The sequence below is a fragment of the Chiroxiphia lanceolata genome, chromosome 4 (assembly GCF_009829145.1).
Source record: "Chiroxiphia lanceolata isolate bChiLan1 chromosome 4, bChiLan1.pri, whole genome shotgun sequence".
In the NCBI taxonomy this organism is placed as follows: domain Eukaryota; kingdom Metazoa; phylum Chordata; class Aves; order Passeriformes; family Pipridae; genus Chiroxiphia; species Chiroxiphia lanceolata.
In genome coordinates this window covers 40,417,716-40,438,923 of record NC_045640.1, presented here as the reverse complement: position 1 = coordinate 40,438,923, position 21,208 = coordinate 40,417,716, and the positions used below count along the sequence as shown (strand labels likewise).

Here is a 21,208-nt window from a genome sequence, read left to right as displayed (position 1 = left end):
AGTATCCGTGCACTTTTGTGTATGCCCTCGATGTAGAAAGACAAGAAAAGGCAGAGAAAGGTAAACAAAAAGCCCTTTTGGATGGAGGTAAGTAAAATCACCTGAAAGAAAAGAGAATGATGTGTCTCAAAGGACCGCAAGGAGAATGGAAATTAGAATAAGCTCAGAACAGAGAAATTACAGGTCTGTGACGAGTGAAGAGGTATGAAAAAACCAGAAAATATCTGATGTAATCAGATAGATTACCTTCCTTCAACTAACCTCTGCTTCGTAAGGCTTTTAAATGCAGAGTGTCCCAGGTACTCATTTAAGATGAAGAATATTATGTTTCCTGTTTTACACAGAAGTCCCCTAAGACCTTCAGCAGATCACTGTTATCAAAAACTGGGTTTCTATATAACTAACAATATTTTTGTAAAAAACCTATATTTGTATTTTTCCAAACTTGAAATGGAATGTACAATGATAAACAAATTATAAAAAATGATACTTTGAAGGTATCAATCCAGAGATACCTCCTCATGGAAATGGTCTGTATAGATATCTATTCAGAAGCTTTAGTACAATGATGCCAAAACTAGATTCTGTGTTATCAAAGATGCTGAATAGTTATTTTTGATTGTCAGTCACTGAGATGATTGGAAAATATGAAAAGTCAATTAAAAGTATTTTTAATGCTAGTTATGGTAGATACATGCATTTCATAAAATACATGAAAAATGCATTTTACTTATGTACTCAAACATTTTCTTTCACCATAATTTAACTGCATAAGATTTGTTTCTGTTGACTATTTCGCTGTAACCAGGTGTTGTGGTTATTTTTTTTATAGCTAGGCAATAAGCCAGCATACAAACTATTGACATGGAAATAACTGAGAAACTATTGTGATTACATAAATCATGTTGAATTAAGATCATTGATGTATGTCAAAATATCATGAAGTAAGTGCAATACTTAACCCCAGTATGAATAATTGGTTATCGTTAATGTGAGATATGCAGATAAAGCAATATATTTTTACATTTTAAAATGTTAGACAAGAAAAAAAATTAGCAAACAAAGAAGTTGGTTACTTCACTTTAATAAAACACTTCTTTCTTCCTTGCATTTATTATAATTCAACATGCAAGAAAAAATCCAGATCACTGCAACTTGCAGCTAATGAAATTTTACTGCAAACACTATAAACGCTCTTACACTTTGTTAGTACGTTGTCACAATCAATATATGATGCCACGTGAAAGTCAACCTCTTCCACTGATAAATTTTCTAAATTTTCTGAAAAGGGTTTTGGTATCTGTAAAATAACTATTACTGAATATGCAAGCTCCACCTTATGTGACCTTGTTGACATCTAAAGGGTAAAATGAAATATATGGGTTTCATTTATCAGCAATGCTTGTGATTGCATTAATTTGCATATACCAACTGTGTATGTCTGCCTAGAAACATAATTAGCCAATCTGCCCAATTACTTTAGCCTATGTACCTGTTTGCATACATAAACTTACCTTCCTGTATACACAGTGATTGTGCCTGCAAATACTTTGAGAATGCTTAATATAACCCAAGTATAATTTAGCTTCAAGCAACTCTTTGGCAACATGACATATTTAATGATATCTATAAAACGCATGAGTGCCGAATTCACTGGAAAAACGGTATTTCATAGCTAGATTTGATAATCTTCAAACACATTTCTTCAAATACAGAGTAGTAGACAAAAATCTGAGTTACTAAAAACTGATCTTTGAAAGAAATCTTCATACTCTTCTCTGATAACTACATTTGCATCTTTAGAAGATTTTAGAGTTATTCCAATTTAGAGAGACTGCCTGATTATGTTTTGCCATGGTCTTTGGAGGACACAGTCAGGTTGTGTCAGATTAACATAATCAGAACAAAACCCTGTATTATAAAATCTAACTTGCTTTCTTTAGAGTTGGCTGGATTTCCTTCAAAGTTGCCTTTTCATGTAGAAGCATCCTGGAAGAAAACTACAGTTGTCAATATACTACTGAGATATTTCTTTCAAATGTCAAAAGATATGCCTACTATGTTACTATGAAATGATCTGACATAGTTCCATGCATTTCCTATACATTTAACTAGAAATGATCACATACACAGAGCTGGCAGATTTGGCTTAGCAAATACTGGAGATGTGGAAAGCATTCATGTATATCACAGACCTCATTTTCTGTCACAAAAACCAAGCATACAGATTTTTCTAAAGACAGAGATGTAAGTTGACTCAATATCTGTAATAGCTCTAGCACAAGATCTGTTTAAATTAGCAGATACATAATATTACTTCAAAAGAAACACATGAGGTACGAGCATAAACAATATCTAGATAATGAGACAATTAAATAAATTAGTATCTAACATTTTTACCCCAACTTTGAACAGAAGTAACAAATCTGTTTGTATGAACAAAGATAACGAACAAGACCGCATCTTCCCATAGCATATTGGTATTAAATGTTGAATTCCTTGAAATTAGCATAGTCTCACCTAGTGATACTGGAGACATCCTTCATCCTTATTTTTATGGCTTCAGAATACATACTGAACTACCTAGTGGATAATCAGGTCAGAGGACAGCACAATCCAGTGTGGGTTGTTTGTTTTAATAAGAAAGTCACAGATATATAAGTAATTTCCTGTATGACTTCTGTGAACTTTACACCTTTTATTCCTGCCTACTCCACAAATCCTTTTACTTAGAAGTCTTGAGCCACAGAGGCTGTCAAAACTTTAGATTTGTCTGCTAAAGGTAAGAGTTGAGCATAAACCATATTCTCACTGCCTCTAAGAAACCCAGACATGCTGATCAATGAAGGACCAAAGTACACTCCATCACCCCACAAGTATCTGCAGTTCAAACCATGAGAACAGGGATGACTGGCATATATTTCACAGAGTTAACTCAAAGCTAACTGCCTAACTTTCTTCCTAAGGACTGAGGTTTTATTATGGCAGGGATTAATAACATTGGCACAGACTTCTGAGGAAACTACTAAACTGTGAGAAAGAGCTGTCAGAAATTATGTACAGCGGAACCATAGAATATAAGAAAGGTAAAACTGCAGACAGAACTAAGATTGTTGACATAAGGTCAGTCGAGGTGGAGGGAAAACAAGTCACATGTATGAAAAGTTGTAAAATCATAAAAGCAAACACAAAGTCAGAAGTTTAAACAATACTAAGGATCAGCCCATTTCAATGAGTCATGGAAGTCTACACATGTTGTACTTAAACTGTCAGGCAAGCAAGGACCCACTGAGTACCTTGCAAGAGCTGGAGAGCATCTTCACATACAGTCTGAAAGCAAATTAGCCCTAGCTAAATATTGTGTCTATTTGGTGACAATTACTTTTATACTTTCAGGTAGCACGTATCCTGCTTACAGAGCCTTTGTTACCTATAAAAACTGCTTGAACTCCGGAGAGCAAAGATTGTAACTATAGTTTCACAAATTAAGCCTACGATGGAAGAAAAGCTTGGATGAAGCGGGTGGATACACATGGCAGAAGAATCCACCCAACTATCGTGGGATGTCTGATTTGACTCTTTAACATAGTTATTCTGGTCTCCAACATAGGAATTGGAGAACAGTGAAGTTACAGAAGTTACAGAAAAAGGTCTTTCAATTATTTTGAAACCATAAAAACATATATTGTCATTTATATGATAAAGATGTTTCCTTTGCTAGTTATTTTTTTCACATTCTATAGATCATACAAAATTACCTTGGCAATGTTGACTTAATAATTTTTAAGTTTATCAACTCACCAACTATTTTTCCTAATTCAAGTTGTTTAGAAGATTTCTTCCACTTCATGGAAGTATGAAGTACACATGACGTCTTTCAGTACATATATACATTTTTACTGACTGAACAGAGAGTAAGAAACTAATGATCTTCTACCTTACACGGTTATTTAAGTGCTATTTATAAAAAAAAAAGGGGCTCTATTATTATTTTACTCTGTAAAATCTTGAAAAGTTCATTACATCCCTCACTAATAATCAATAGTTAACTCTTCCACGGCAGAAACCAAGAGCAATAAAGTTGAGAAGGTTTGAACAGCTTGAATGATTACATGGGATGCTCAAAATTTTAAGTGATTCCAGAATGAAGGCCTCAAATAATTTAATACATATTTTAGTGGATATAATGTATGTGTAATATTAAAAAAGAAACTGAGATTTATGCGTACACATATCTCACTTTAGCAAAACAACAATGCATTATTTTAGGAAGATTTTTTAATAGCGTATATTAACCTATGAACTTAGACTTCACCTTTTGACCACTTGCCAAGATATGCAAATGTCTTTCACAAGTGCTTTTTATGCTAATCTAAGTGCTTGACCTTGTCATAATGTGATGTTTTAATCATTTCTCTTAGAGTTATTATATTTTTTCAGAACTATTTTATAAAGCTCAAAGAATTACTTAATAGTTCTCAAACCTACTTTGCAAAGACAGAACATTACAGAGATTTTCTGTGTGTACTCATCTTTGCAGAGTTTATGCATTAGTTTTATTGGAAAAAGACATCAATTAATTTGTGCTCCAAAAGAAAGTAGAGATTTTTCAACATTTTCCAATACAGACAACACCGAAATCAAAACAATTTTTTTCTTTTACACATTATTTAATGAAGTTGAAAACGTTTTTATTTTTTAGACAGAAACCAGTTCTCTTCAGTCAATAAAGATAATTTTAAGAATTTCATCTAATAACCAGAGGATTGTGTCATGTGTTACATTCATATACTTTGTTGAACATGAATCCAAAATTCCTTCTTAACAAGTGAAGTGCAATAACCTGATTTGAATAATGTCACTTAAATGTGGGTCCTATGTCTCAGCATGTTTTGCATTTGCAAAACTGCAAGGTCAGGTATTGTTTTCATTTTTTAATGATTCTGTATTACTGAGAGAGAAGTCAAAGTTATTAATTCGGAATCTGTTTTGCATAATATGATGCTTTTTGTTACCTGTGTATGATAGCCCTATGTCATCAGAAAGCATCTTAATGCCTATGATTCATTAAAAAAAAGTGAAGAAAAATAATTCAAACGTGAAAAACAGATTAAATGAAACATAATAAAATAATTAATAATCACTTCTACAACCCTAATAGACAAATAGTGATAGTATTTTGATTAATACTACTACTGGGATGGCCAATCCTACACAACTCACTACTTTATGTTGAACATAACTACAGAACAGTTTTCACTAGAAAACAGATAATTTTCTTATTGGCTCAAAACACTGACTGCTACGAAAATGTTCTTTTGTCATTACAGGAGTTCTTATTTGAACATATAGACATTATTGATTCTAACACAAATTACCTTGTTTTACAATTTGAAGATAGGAGAGGTGAATTAGAGCATGACAAAAATATTGTAGTGTAGGTAAAAAACCTCCAGCATTTCTACTTTGAAGTAAATGGTTATATGATGTCATATAACTTCTAGATGCCAGTACACTTCTAGAATATGAAAGAAATTCAGTTTTCCAAAAACATTAAATCTGTAAGGAAAAGGGCTAAAGCCATGCTAGAAGTGTTGCTATTGTTGGTTCTCTATGAAGGAATTTCATGGATAAGAAAGGTAGAGAGTACAGAGGTCTCCAGCTGTAGCTATAAAAATGAATAAGGGAACAGCAAGCCCTCACATCCTAATTCTTAACATGCAGGTTTGTTTTATGATATCTAAGATCATCCAGATCATCTTGACTGTAACTTCATACCTTTTAGAGATCCTAGTAGAATGCCCCAAAGATGAAAAATCAGGATATCACTTTCCTGTAGTCATATGTTTATCACTCTACTCCCCAGCTTAAACCTCCTCTGAAATAATCTTTTCTATTATTTGCCTCTTCCTTGCACCAATGAGTTTGGGGTTGAAGAGGAGATGATGTCTGGGGCTATCTTTAAAAAAAAAAGCCCAACAGCAAAAGCTTAGAACATAACTAGGGTTGAATCTCACGATCAAAATTAGCTTTCATAAGTATGCAAATCTTGGTACAATAAACATTAATTGGAAATGAATGGGCAAGTGGTGAAGACAAAGGCAAGGGGAATGTGTTCTTCAAGATGTGCAAGTGTTTTCAGAAAAATTTAGGTGCCCAGATCTTCAGCTGATCATGAAATGAAGTAATCCCTGAATTACAATAAAGGCAATTATTTTAAATTTTCACACGCATGGAGCTCTCTTGCAAGAAAAAGCCCACCTAGGTATATTCCTCTGTGACACATCTTTTCCAGAGGCATTATTTCTAAGATTCAAAAAGCTGTATTTTACAACACTTGTTATTTTAGGCTCTGCATTAAAATAATCTACAGCTAACGGAGAAAGAATAATAATTGCAAAACAGAACAGAAAAATTATGTCCTCATGCACCATCATGATTGAAAACATCAAGAATTAAATAACTTTAAATTAAAGTGAAAATTAAGTGTTGATTACTACATATGCCCCAAGATGATAATTTTAGATGGCTTGATCCATAGGTGCTATGAACCAGTTCAGTGGTCTGTTAATCGCTCTACTCCTTTAGTTAGAGGAGAAAAGCTGTCCTTAACACAGGAGAAAACTGAGACTTCTTTTTCTGTGTGGTTTTATTAGTTTGCTTTGGGGTGGTTTTTGTTTATTATGTTTGTCTGCTTTTTATTACTTTGTGGAACAGTCTAGGAGTTGCCAAGTCTGTGTCTATTAGAAAAGTGTTACAAAGTAGGTATTCATCTATTGCTATTGTACCTGCAACTTCAGGTAACAGTCAATCTATAAAATTATGATATATCCTGAATTCTGTGCACTTCTGCAATCCTATAAAAACCAACACTCTACTACTATAAAATGCTTATATAAATTTTACCTCCAAAGTTTACCCACCTGTGGATGTTCAAATATATCACTGAAGGTCTGTATTTGACAAAAGTCTCCTTCAAAGGAATTGAACCAGAACATGCTGGAGTCACAGTTATTGTGACTGCAGCAGGTCTCCTCAGGTACAATCTCTTCTTTGCCTCACCTAGAAGTTTTGTCTACACAGAATTAGAGTATTTGTCTGAGAATTCTGGACACAGAATCTACAGTGCCATGCATCTTGTGGATAATCTGCCCATGTACAATAAAACCAAAGCACCCCCAAAACCACTGGAAAAATACTGCCTGAATTAAGGAAGTGGATGCCATAGATTTAGGAAGCTTTAAATCCAGCCTTAACTATATTGTTATTTTAAGAATTTATTATTATTATTGTTACTACCACTGTGCGTAAGAGTTTTAGGAAAAGTATTTGTATGGTGTAAGTGTTCCAATATGTATGGCCAGTCTTCGCGAACGAAGATTTGGGAAGGGTCTTTACCCTTCGAGCCTGCGCAGTGGATTTTTTAGGTGAGACACAGTGTGCGCTGAGCTGAGCCCACCCTTTAATCCTAAGGTTCATCTGCCGGGGCCGAGCAAGCTTGGACGGTGGCAGTGAGGTCCTCAGGACGTAGGTTTGTTTAGAGTGACCTTCTCTTATGTAGCATTTGACATAATACATAAAAAAAAGATGCATTTTTTTAGGCAAAAAGGATCTCAGATAGAATATATAGTAGTCTGCGGAAAAAGCCATACCTCTAAGTAAAGTACTACTGTTCTCTTTTAGTAGACTACAGTATTCTATAAAGCATTTTATAAAACCAAACCCCCTTATATAATTGACCATGTAACAAAGACAAACATTTAGTGACTCCTGACATGCCTTTACTATCCTACGTACACTATTTCATTTCCAAAAGCAGTAATACATTTTACTGTAAAGCAGTAATATGTGTAAATATTTCACTTCATGATGACAACCATGTCCAGCTACTACAATTAGTGTATTTTTCAACATTGTAAACCTTAAGTGTATTGTTCTATACAAATGGAAATTAGTACAACGCCTTCTGTTCCCTAAACACTACTCCTACTCAGTTTCACCCACGTTACAGTTTTCCCACCACTGCTACATAAGAAATACAACAGGTATATTCTGAGCCTCTAAACACAACTTATGAAGCAAAACCTTCAAATAACATGAAACACGTAAGAATTGATGCAAGTAGGAATAAAATCACCTATTTATAATCAGATTTAAATTTTAAAACCTGTAAAAGAACCCTCCACATACAAGCATCCTGAAGTTCTATTGTATTTATATTATATTATATAATATATTATATTGTATTACCCAGTGTTAAGAGTATTTCAGTAACACTGAAAGACAAAAAAAACCAACCCTGTAAACACACAACCCAACAACAAATTCCAAATTAAGCACTAACTGATTACAAATGTTTGCATCAGCTAATTTGAAATTGATAATTTATTCTAATAAAGTACACTGAAAACTGATACCGGCAGCTAGTTTTTAAAGCACTATAAAAACAAATTACAAGCTTGACAGGTATTTTTAAGAAGGGGCATTGAACTCTTCCTGAATTGACTTTGCCTAATTTTTCTGCTAAAGGAATATTCAAAGATTTTATTCTTATAATTTTGTATTATTTCCATGTTTATAGTAGCACACAATGATTCTTATTGCTATGGACTATAATCACAACTTTACAGTTAAGGACAGAGAAACCATTTATAAGCACTGCCTGCATCATTCTTAATTTTTTAACAAAAAGGCAATCTTTTTAAGTATATTCACAGGCATACTGTAAGGGAAAAGACCATTTTAAAACAAAAAGACAACAAAAGCTAACATAACATTTTTTTATTAACAGAACAGCACATTAACATCCCCCAGGATTAGATAAAAATTGTACACTTTAAGAGCAATGCTTTCCTAGATAAAACATCATATTCTTTCCTATCATCTAGTTTACGACAAAAGTGTCCTAACTCACTGCTTTTTAGTGGGTGGTACAACTGAAAGTGCCTTCAGCCACTGTCAGCAAGACAAAACCAAATATTTCAGCAGGTATCCATTTTCCTTAAAAAACCCTCAATCCTAATTTATAATCTCATTGTAGAATTTGAAAGTAGGACACTCATGATGACAGAAAATTCATCATGCCAACTGATTATCCAGTGCAGGAAACTGACAATCTGAACAAGCACTGGAACAGGTAGAAGATGAGTAGGTACAGGACTTGGTAAATTAACTGACGTCCATATGAATTAGTCCAGCATAGGACTCCATATTTGCCTTAAAAAAAGGCATATCATGGATTTTGAATTGGAAAAGTATTGTGGAAAACACGTGTTTTGCTAACAAATGGGATAGAGAAGCTCTGTTTAAGTCTCCTTTATTTAAAGTTTGCTTTGATCTATTACAAAACATATTACATACTAAGAAAAAAATCTCCAAACATTAAAATGTTCATATTTTATATTTCTACAGACAAATGTTGGGTGGGGCAGTTTTGGTTTTGGGTTTTTTTAATTTCTTAAGGACAGCAATTTTTGAGTCTAAGTTACAACCTTAATAAATTGTAAGGCTGATATGGACAAAACTGGTACTGCAATATACAATGCAATTTACATATGTATCTTTCACTAGTGTTAGCAAAAGTTCCATAGAGAGAGAGAATGAATTCCATTAGAGGACCCTGTTTTCCTCTAGCTGTGTATCCATAACTCCCCACTAAAATGAATGGAAGAAACACATGATCACCAAGAAATGAACAGACCTTCACAACATATGCAAAACGTACGATACGTAGTGTTAGTCACCTTTTTCCTTTTCCGATGAAATGAAACAGAGAGTAAAAAAGAACCTTTGTTTTCGTACTTTATTAAATTAAATTGCATAGCATATAAAAATCTCCAAAATATTCAAACTTTCACCTCTCTTAAGTCCATAAGAGTCCCAATTATTTTCTCAGCAAGTTCAATTAAGCTACAGCTAAGCAAATTTCCTTTTCAGTACTTTGTAGAGTGTAAGTATGATCACAATGCATAGTTACACAATAATTGGACTAATCAAAGCTATATAATGTCAGCATTGTGCATGAAGTAGTGTTGCTCATTAGCCTTTTACAAAAGAATTACTATAAATTCAGCCTACGTGCAGCAACACTTCCTGTGCAAACAAACACAGATAATGCAACAAGCTTGAAACACTGCCAAGCTGGCAGACTGGCAGCACAAATTATGCAAAGAACCAGAAAGCCTTCAGTAGATTCAATAGAGCTTGGAGGATAAGAATGATTAAGTGTTTCTGTGTACAACTACAAATCACAGTAATGAATCAGACTAAAATTTCCAATAAGGGACTTAACTGCACCAGCTGGCCTTCTTCAGCAGCATTATAATGTGAAATGATGACATCCTAAATAGTGGCGTTTGCAACTTTCACAAAATCTGCTCAAAGCAAGTCCTTTTTTTTTGCTTCAGTTTTTTGAAAGGCTGTTTGGTTTTTTTTAATCATAATAAAGCATTTCAGCACCTAAAGATACAGAAAAGTTACAAAGCTATACTGTTGCTTCTTCTTCTTTTCCTTTCTTTCTAACCAAATGAATCTTCCATGTCAGTTCTAACTGACTCTCTTTCAAAACTGCTCACACTATTTAATATAACTACAGATTTGTAATTACAGCTTTTTTTTTCCCTTTTTTTAATCAAAAACTTACCAGTAACAAATTGAAAAACCTCTTTCTTTTATTGTACCTCATAGTCCAAAGTATGATATTTTGAAAATCTGGAATACATGTATCCATACAATATGAACAAAAGGAATACATAGGCATGTGTACATATTTATTCATATGTATGTGCACGTATGTATGCATGTGTCCATATGTGCATTTTTATTCAAACAGGTCTGTATTTTTGGACTTTGTCACTTGTTATGCTTGGGAGCATAATCTTAGCCATGCAGTACCCACATCCATGGAAACAGAACAGGTTTTGGCTTGCTTTTCAGTAGAATCAGTGTTACTCTGAGCTTCTGTCACCATCCAGGCTAATCCATCTAATGCTTCAGAGCCCAACACTCATCACTTCCAAGCTGAGATGGAAAGTTTTCCTCAAGTTATAATACTAAGATGAACACATCTAGGGAAGAATTTCTGTTAATCTATCTCATATAAAAATGCATTTAGAATGGTTTTCCACATTTTTCAGAGAAACTGTGAGAGGGTAGGAGTCCGAGGCAAGATAATGGTCTAGTCGACCAATTATTTGAACCATATCAGCACTTTAAAATGTCACTTAACTCAAAACCCTAAAGGAAGCTGTAACAAGATAAAGTGCTAGCACAAAATCTATCAAGCTATCCAACTCCTCTACCTTAATAAATTAAATTAGTTGATGTAACATCTTTACCACTACCAGCTTCTGTGAGCCTATAATAAAGTGACGCTCTTTAATACACTTTAATAGTGAAACTGTGGTAACTTGAAGACTGAGCCCACAGGCAAAAATACTAGAAAATTTTTATTAATCACTAAATTCAGGTCCTATTACACACAGGCTTGGGGCAGGGGACCATTGCCACTAAACTTAACTTTATTTCACAGAACTCTTAAGATTAAGTCACTAATTCTTAGAGAGTGAACTCTGTATCATTAGGCCCTCTATACTGCTCACCTTCTACCCAGTTGTGCAACTTATAGAGGTCCATTCTGCACACTTCTCTGGAACCTGTGTTGTGGAGCTCTAATAGAAGAGCCACTACAATTTTTTGTTTCTTACTTTTAACTTAAATAAATGCTTTCTTATTATTACTCTCTACTCATGACTAGTGAATTCTTCTCATTTTCCAGGTGATCATCATTTGTAACTGAAATGTTTTTACCATGATTAAGTTTTCTCTCCTACCTTAACCTTAATAAAATAGGGTGGGGCATTTTAGAATTGCTAGTATCATCAGAATCTGTTGCTGTTAATATTTTACTGGGAATCAGTTACTCGTAAAGAACATCCAAAAAGATGTGCACTTCTACACAAGGAAATTATATTCTCCTTATGAACACCTTCCCTACATTATTAAAATGACATAGGTATAAGCTGCTATCATAAAGAAGGAAAAAAAACAGTACAAAAACAAGATAGAGAAAGGACTATAAATGACTGTAAGGCATAAAAGGTATAATCTGCAAAGAGAAAGAAAGTAAATCATAAATGAAGAGATGTTCTACAAAAGCAATGATCCCTTGTTTCTAAGTAATTCCCTACAGATTTCCTATACTTAATACATGAAATAAAAACTGGATCTAAAATGCCTGAATTGTGTTACAATTGCTTCCTACTCTGAAACCTAAGAATAAATGACTGGAGAAGGTAAAAAAATCCAATGGGAAGAAAAAGGAAGTTCAGTGTCCTTACACAAGTAAGCGCTGTCAAGTCTTTAAACATTCCTACTCCATCTTAACATGCTGTGGATATAACATGGCAGACACAAATGCAATCTATTTCTGCTGTAGCAGGAAACTGTATTGTTGATCTGCACATTTTGCAAAAAGTCATAAGAGCACAGCAGGACCTTCACAGTGGGGGCAGGGGACATTATCTCTGGTGGGGAATTCCTAAAAGAGACAGATCTACATGTGCCTAGAAAAAGTCCACGCACCTTTAATGCTTTGAATAATTTAATGCATCTAAGGATTGATTGATTTAAGGTATCAAATCAATTTTATGCAGTACTTTTTTTGTACTTACAGAAGAAGAAAAAGAGACTGTTTTCTCAGATTCCACTAGGTTCAGTAAGTGTAATATTAGTCACTGGGTTCTAATATATCAAACATGCTTGGCTTTCCCTGGAGCACGATCTTTGGTTCAAAACTGTTTCACAACTACTTCATTTTCAGAACTTAATTAGAACTTCACCTATACACTACTTTGTTTCATACGGTAGCCTATGATTCACAGAATATTAGTCTTATTGAAAATTACAGTATGTGTCAATTAATATGATAATTGTCTGTTTCAAATCGAAGAGAAGGTTAACACACTATTCATCAGGACCTGAAAATCTGTGATACCTTGCTGCTGAATTAACTTTTCCACTTTCCTAAGCCTGCTTGGCTACCATCTTCCATGGCCCTAATGAGCTCCTACATGTGGTGTCAGTACATATCCCTTCTTTCCTTGCTCAAAACGGTAACAGGAAGTACGTGAAGATTTAAGGATTTATCTTTACCACCTGTTGCACTGCATATACAAAAAGTAGACAATTTCTCTTAGTATCATGAATATTCTGCCTGTGACCATAACATTCACATCAACATATCCCAGTATTAGTTTTCTAATATTCTACAAGTTGTATCAGGATTTGAATGAGGTATACTCCAAAGCATTTCACTGTTTCATGTACAGAGTCTTTAGAGGTTTTTTCCTCCCATAAAGTCTATCACTTAACCAATAAACTGGAAAGCACAAAGGGATAGAAAAACACCATTTAGCCAAAGGAAAAGCTGATGACAAACTCCCAAATTTAAAAGAAGCAAAGAAAAGTTCTATTTTACACCTGTTTATGATACAGTCTAGTGCAGGCAGCTAGACTGCCCTTCCCACAGCAATCCACATGGAAGTACTCGGATAAATAACATTTATATATACATCCTGCATGTTTTCCCCTCCTCAAGTACATCCTCTTTCTTTCATAGGATGAAAGAAGAGTGCTAAGAGGGCAGCACACAGAACACAGCTTCCACCACAGTTAGAGCCAGCAGAGATGCTACCTGCTACCAACAAAAATCTTCCACCTTTAAGCATGCCCCCCATAATTTCTAAAGCTCTGGTACTTCAAACTACTCTCATGACCAATGATCTACAACACTTATTTCACCTTTTTTTCAAATACTATTCAGTCTTTCCAGGACAGTACATAAAGGAAGCTTTTGTCTGGGAATGCTGTGGCACCGCAGAAGTGTGCTAGAAGAGAACTTGCCATCTTGGCAGTCTACCAGAAAAGGAAATGAGCCTTGAGACTAAACTGAGGGAAGACCATGATCTCAGCTGTCATGGAAACTGAGGAAACAGCAAAACCATAGGCTTGTCTGCCACATAACTCCATGAAAAGGGCAGTGATGCGTAGTAGCTACTTTTGAAACCATTCAAAGGCAAGCACACTGCAGCAAGATCACAGTGCTGAGATCCTCAAGTTAGTAAAAAGGTTAATAGTTCTGAAAGCACAAGTAGAATCATCACTAAAGTGCGCTGTTCACATTAATTAATCCTACTGGGACCTTGTCATATCATGTCACTAACAGCCTTGCAGATGGCTGGGACATCCACCCATGCTTCACTATGTGGTACTGAAGTGCCCTCAGCAATCCATATAGGGCTACAATAGTTTGGAGATTGTACTGTACAGATAAGAACACCTGGGAGCATGGACTGAATAACAATGTCTATGCCCACCTGTTTTTTTCCGCAAGTCGATTTCTTACAAACAACAAAAGAAATAACTAAATCGATTTCTCCACTTGATACAATTATCAGAGTTCACTCGTTAGCAACCTCTGTGTTCATGCAATTATCTAAAAAAGGTAACAGACTTTATATACAGAAGTTTATGAATCAGATAACAGGACTGCTTGGGAATGCTGCTACTAATAATAGATAATTTTACTATAAATCTGAGCATTTCAACTTGATGATAGCCCAGAAAAATCTATTCAGCTGTAACTGTACTTCATGCTTCTTTCTCTGGGGTAGCTCAAAGGTGCCCATAAAGTTTTTATTTATCATGGAGGTATGCAAAGTCTACTCTTCCCTGTCTGCCTCTTGAGGATTGTCTTTGACACTGTATCAATTCACAGGCTTAAAAATACTTTTTCTGCACAAGAGTCTTGGGAATAATCTCTGGAACATCTATGGATCTATACAGCAAATATGTCCAAATTGAAATCTACAGGCAAGTTCTTTTCTATGAAGAGTTCCCAGTAATCCATCAAAAAGGTCTCAACTGTTTTTCCAGAAAACACCTCCAGATGCCTTTTCTTACTTATTTACATTATCCAATCTTTGAAGAATACCACGTGTGTACACACACAAACTAAGCAAAAAGGAAAAATTACTGGGATTATATTTTGCAAATATTTATTCCCAACAGATTGCGCACAACTGACATGTTAGAAATGGATACAGGTAGATATAACTGGGCAGTTGATAATATAACCATTCTTATCGAATTTTTACCAAGACTTATAAAGAGTGGAGTAGTCCTTTGGGAACTCTGAAAAACAGATGGCTCTGTTGAAAATCAACAAATTATAGATACCAGCAAAGGAATAACATGTTGGGCTAAAGAAATTAATAGCGGTAACGAGACCCAGCAGACATGACTGCTTATGTATATGTTATTCATACTCTTATCCCACCATATACAGTAAGGTCAGAGACTGCATGAAGAAAACCTTTTTAGAAAAAAAGAACAAAACAAATTATTTCTCCTTGTATGTGATAATCTGGAGGAACGGGAAGATCTAAGCTTGGGAAATCCCTGCCTTGGCTTCAACTAGCTTACAAGACTAGACTTATAGTGTTTTTTACAATCACCAAGTTGGTGCCATTCCAAAGCTTCACATTATCTACTGTATTATATTCAGACAAGTTTTACCTCTTAAAATACTACCTTTCTAAAAGAGTACCAAGAACTGTGGGAGGAATAATACAGGGATGAAGACTGATGTCAAAAAGTTTCTTAATGCAACCACAGTACATATCTTCATCTAAGCTAAAAAAGTTTTCAGTCCTCATCTATTGCATGTATACTTAACTTGGAGATGTCATTTTTTTCCACTGTTTTCAATGACTCTTAGAAATTTCAAATTGTTGTGTTTTCTTGGACAGTTAACACTGACATATTCCTGACACTTTGAGTGCAGTTGAAATTAGACTACCTAGCTTTGTCTGATATGTCTTGCAACTTATATAGTATTTTATCAAACTAAAATGTCTAGTTCTACACTGAGATTGTTTAATATAAACAGTGTAACTCTGCAAATACTGTCAAGTTTTTTGTTATTAACTTCAGTTGCAGATTAAGAACAGTTTAAACTTTTCCTTTGATTATGTACTATCTTGCTCTTTTGAAAAGCTCCAGATGGATGTATTTAACATAACTAGACACTCAGAACAACATTTCTTACATCATTGATGAAACTGTACTTGAAATAATCCTCTTCCAACAGACAAGGAAGTCTTTTATTTCCCTTACATCTTTTCAGCCCCTACTGAGCACTGTAGCAGACAGTTAAACCAAGTTATTGAAATTTAGCCATTCTACTATGTCTCATTTCCCACAAGGAAGTGCAAAAAAACCTAATAATCTCAAGCCAAAGTGCAACTTGACTCCATCTTCTCAGCACACAAAAATCATGACACAACTAAATGTACGGTTCAGGCCTTACATATTCATATTTCCGCCCCAGATAAAGCTACAAAAACATATTAATTTATCATGTATTTTCTCCTTATATTTAACCAGGCCAGTATGCAAATAAAATTGGAATGCACAGAAGAAGAGAAAAAAGGGGGGAAAAAACCCCAACCTCAAACAACTTGCACTGTATCAGGCTGCCACCGACACTTTAAGAGGCAGTTCTGAGTTCTCTAGCTTTGTATAAGAAGTGATGATGTCAAAGTAAAGTACAGCAGCAGGACATTATCATAATCACTTTATTTTGCTACTGGCACAGTGGGTATTTCCCTAGATGTATTTGTACCAGAAGCTTGCAATATTTAAATATGTACCCCTTCTAGTTTACCAGCCTATTGAAAAAATCAAATATTAAACATTATAATCAAACTATGCATAGATAATTACTCCTAAAATCCACCTCTACTCTTCTTATATGTGTTTAAGTAACTAAACTAATTATAATGGATTTATGGTTTAAAAGTTAGTCATGAACACTATAAAAAATGTCTACAGGATTAACTTTTGAAGTATTTACCTGTGCGTAAGCCTTCGGTGACTAATGCAAACAGCAGTTTGTTGATCCGGTGCAACACAGACTTTATGGCGACTACATTTCATCTTCAAACATGGATCTTTAGCCGGATCTAAAGCTAAAAATAGTTTTAGAAATTTGTTAACAATTATCTAGAAACATGCAATTAAAACAAGAAACACCACACAAAAAACCTACCAAGGTTGTGGAGGGGGTTGGCCTGCTGCTTGTACAGCATGCTGCACTGAAAGCAGCTGACTGTCACCAGGGAAAAAATGCAGTTGTTGTATTGGTAAGAAACTACTCACTGCTATATTCTTTTAACAATTGCCACTATCTGACTGTAATCCCCAAACACTGGTACTTCCAACTTGAAAGCATTTTCCCTTAACTGTTTACTAAGATACAACTGGGTTCTTCATACTCAGCATTAAGTGGTGAACAATGGCACTGAATTTACTGAGAAATTATTACTCAGATTAGATTTTAGTAAAAATAAAATATGCAGGCAAGTGATTTGTATGACTCTGTCTTTATATATAAATTGTACTTGCTTCTAGGTCTCTATTTCTGCTTTGTGAGCTTTATGGGGGTTCTTTTTGTAGCTGGCCCTTTAAGAATCCTCCATACTCATTTTTCAAGTACAATTCCAGCTAAAAATAGTGATTTCTGGCTGTACTAAAAGAGTGTAATAATTTTGTTTGTTGTTTATTACTAAATTTGCATTTTTCTTGAGTAGCCATGCCTACATGACTGTAACATAGAAAAGCATCTGCCAATTTAAGCTCTCACTAGAAACAATCAACTTCTGCCTTCTCCCATCTCCACGGTGTCTTTCAGGTAGATCTAAATATTCCAACACTAATTTTTTTATCCCTATCAGAATCCTTTTTTTATCAAGGAAGAAAGCTATAAACAATTAGAATTCTGTTTCCCTGTGTTCTTCACTTTAGCATGTTACTGTCCAGTACTCAGTTATATTTCAGAAATTTCCCATTTTTTACATCTGCTTATAAAATATCACAGAATCACAGAACATTCTGAGTTGGAAGGGACCCACAAGGATCATTGACTCAAACTCTTATCACTGTACCCTAAGAATCACACCATGTGCCTGAGAGCATTTATTTGCATTTATATTTTCTGAACAAAAATGTTGTTTCTTCTATTCTTCATTATCAAAAGTAAGCTTCTAATCACATCTTTATTTGACCTGCCAGAGGATACTAACATAAGACCAGTAACTGTGCAAGTACCCAGAAAACAAGAACCAAGCTGATCATTAGCTGCAGTTTTGACTCATGACGTTGCAGTGCTAAGTATGATTACATATAGTCTGAGCAGTGACTTCTTCAGTTTTATTTCCCTCTTAATAATATATTCAGTTGAGCAAAACAAATACACAAGATTATCAACAGAGCAGAAAAGTGATAGAATAATTAATACAGTAATAGTTCAATGCAGACAGAAAAGTAGTATTTTGTTAATTACAGCATAAGACATACGAAAAGATGTATTCTTCTTTTTACTTCTACAGCAAGTCAGCCATAAAAACACAAGTAATCCAGAATAAATCCAATTACAACAACTCTATACAAATAGGAAGCAAGCACAGCAAAAAAAATTACTGAACTAGGATAACAGAGTTGGAGTCAAAATTAATGAGAGCATATTCAGTATCCTTCTCCAATTTACTTTAGATTCCACATCAAATACTTCCTCTGCTTAAAGTCAGGCAGAACGTAATGCCAGCCCTTAGCAAAACTGAAGAGATAATCACTTAAGGTACTCGTCCAAGTACCTCTTCCCCAAATGTTCCCTGGTTGGAGACAGTAGGGTAGCAATACTGGAATATGGTCTATCTTCAGGTAACTGTTTTGCAAAAGTGAATAGGTCAATGAAATAAAAAAAACATAAGTAAGAAAAATCTGGATGCTGAGTTCAATATCAAGGAGAAAACAGGTTTCAGGAAAAAGGGTGAATGGGGGAGATCATGAAACCATTCCCATTGAAAAGGTTATTTCTTTTCCCAAGTTCTCAGGACTACAAAGGTGTGTTTTGACAATTCCATCAAAATTTAGCAAGCCATAAAACATGGTTTTGGTAAGATGTTACATTTTGGCAAAATGTTACAGGTAGAACCCAACTTTGCAAGCAAGCGATGGTACTTTCATACTTTGCCTTTAGGACAATATGAAGGTCAAATGAAAACCAGGACACACAATCAGTTCTTACAGAACCTATGTAATCTTTTAGTATTTGCTGACTCAATAGTTATCATGTCCTGCATGTAACTCTTGATCACCTCAGGTGAGGTATATAATCATTATATAGCAAGAATGGCAAAGTAGGGTGAGTAAGCCACCAGAGCCATAGGTGCCCAAATCACAAGACCATCTTTATATTCAAAGGCATGTTCAACACTCACGGTCTTACCATTAACACTAACTCACATTATCACTCTCTGACCTGATGGACTTGTTCTCTCAGCCATGAACTCCCTATAGAAGTCCTTTTCCCTCATCTGTGTCACGTGGCCTCCCTTTTTCCAATACTTTTGTTGTGAAACCATCTTATAACAGCAAGGGAGAGACCAAATAAATCACTGATACAAAAACGCAGATTTTTGGAAGGCAAAAAAGTTAATTAACTGAAGGGTCAATGGCTTCCTGGACTAACACTTAGCAACACAGAGGATAAAAACATAGAAAGAAATGTTGATAAAAGATGTAAAAAGCACTTCTTTCTCTTTTTTTTTCTTTGAGTATCACATGCTATAAAGTAAATAGTATGTACATTTTACTAATCTACTTTGCATGATCGTCTGTTTTTATTTTTAACCTTTTTTTTAAAAAATGGCAAACTTATGGATTGCATTAGCTATTTTCCCAGCTTTGAAAGGACTAAAATAATTAGATATTTATAAAAGCAGGGAAATTACTTGCCCTTTTTTTAAAGTCAGTTTTACTTGATACTTGGAACTGACCAATGGACAATTTTCATGGGAAATAAAGGCTAAACCACAAGAAAAACATTTTTCAAAATCATAGTCTGAAGTTCTTCATGCTGGGGAAGAAGTGGACTCCCCTTACAATGCAGGGACATAGCTGACTATATGTCTGATCTTAAACTATGATGAAAATGAATAAATTTATTCCAGAAAAAGTACCATTGATTTCCTCTAAGCATGTAACTCAGTTATATCAGGAAATAAACGGCATTAAGTCTTTACTTCTTTACTACATCTCCTAGCCATCCTTGACAAAATGTGGCTGCTTTACGTCAGCTCACTTACAGTACACAGACTTGCACTGACACCACCGCATATTTCTTTCCATTTCTGCTAAAATAAGCATCTTTGAAACAGTGCAATGTTTACACCAAAAACATAACATGTGACAAATCCCACTGTGGGATTGATGTATTTCTCAGAGCTATTGTCTTTAGCACAAAATAGGCATCAATCTTTTTATCGAATTCACATTTACTAAAATACTGTCATAATTATGAAAGTTAGGGCCTTTTTTCCCCCATAATTGAAGTGAAAATGTTGACTGTACAGCTCAATTACCTTGCTACTGAAAATTGGTGAAGGTTTCTACTATGGTGAGGAGACTCCAGACATGAGCAATATAGTTATGTAAGGCTTGTCAGAAATCACGTCTTTATTAAAGCTTGCCAGAAATCATGTCTTTATTAATGTATCAGCTGAATTCCTAGAATGTCATACAAACAGCTTCTAAAGACGCAGGTCTGATCTTAGCTTTAACAACTTGATAATGTTCAGCTTTACGTAGCTTTTAATATTCAGGACACTAATCTTGCAATAGGTTATTTGCCTATATGCCTACTTTACATGTGTCCATATATCTGGCTACAATAATAAGAAATATCATGTTAATTAAATTCCAACAAATAGAATGCACTTCCAAAATATAAAATGATTTAAACATCTACTATTTCTCTAAGAACTTATACTGTAAATGACAAATAAGTTGCTCTGCTGAAAAATTACGAAACGTAATTAGGGACTTTTATAGATGAATATGGATTTGTTCATCTCACATGCTAAGGAAGCAATTAATATCCAAAAAATTGATTCAATTATTACTAATAGATCTATTCATTTATAATTCAAATTTGGAAAAGCAATTAAGAAAAGCTTCTCATCATCTCTTCTGTAAGTTAATTTACAGCTAGTGCTCCCGAAAACAGACATTAGCCAGAACATAATTTTTATTGGGAATACTAAAGGAAATAAAAATTAGCAAGACATAACACAGGAATACTCTTAAC

At 34.5% G+C, this 21,208-nt stretch overlaps 1 protein-coding gene across 1 annotated transcript in view; it reads right to left on the bottom strand.

Moving 5' to 3' along the window:
- The window catches only part of SPOCK3 (SPARC (osteonectin), cwcv and kazal like domains proteoglycan 3), a 170,320-nt gene that overhangs the window by 71,237 nt on the left and 77,875 nt on the right, over positions 1-21,208 (bottom strand). Inside the window, 1 exon segment of the mRNA XM_032686576.1 lies at positions 16,916-17,030. Coding sequence (XP_032542467.1) covers positions 16,916-17,030 — 115 coding nt within the window.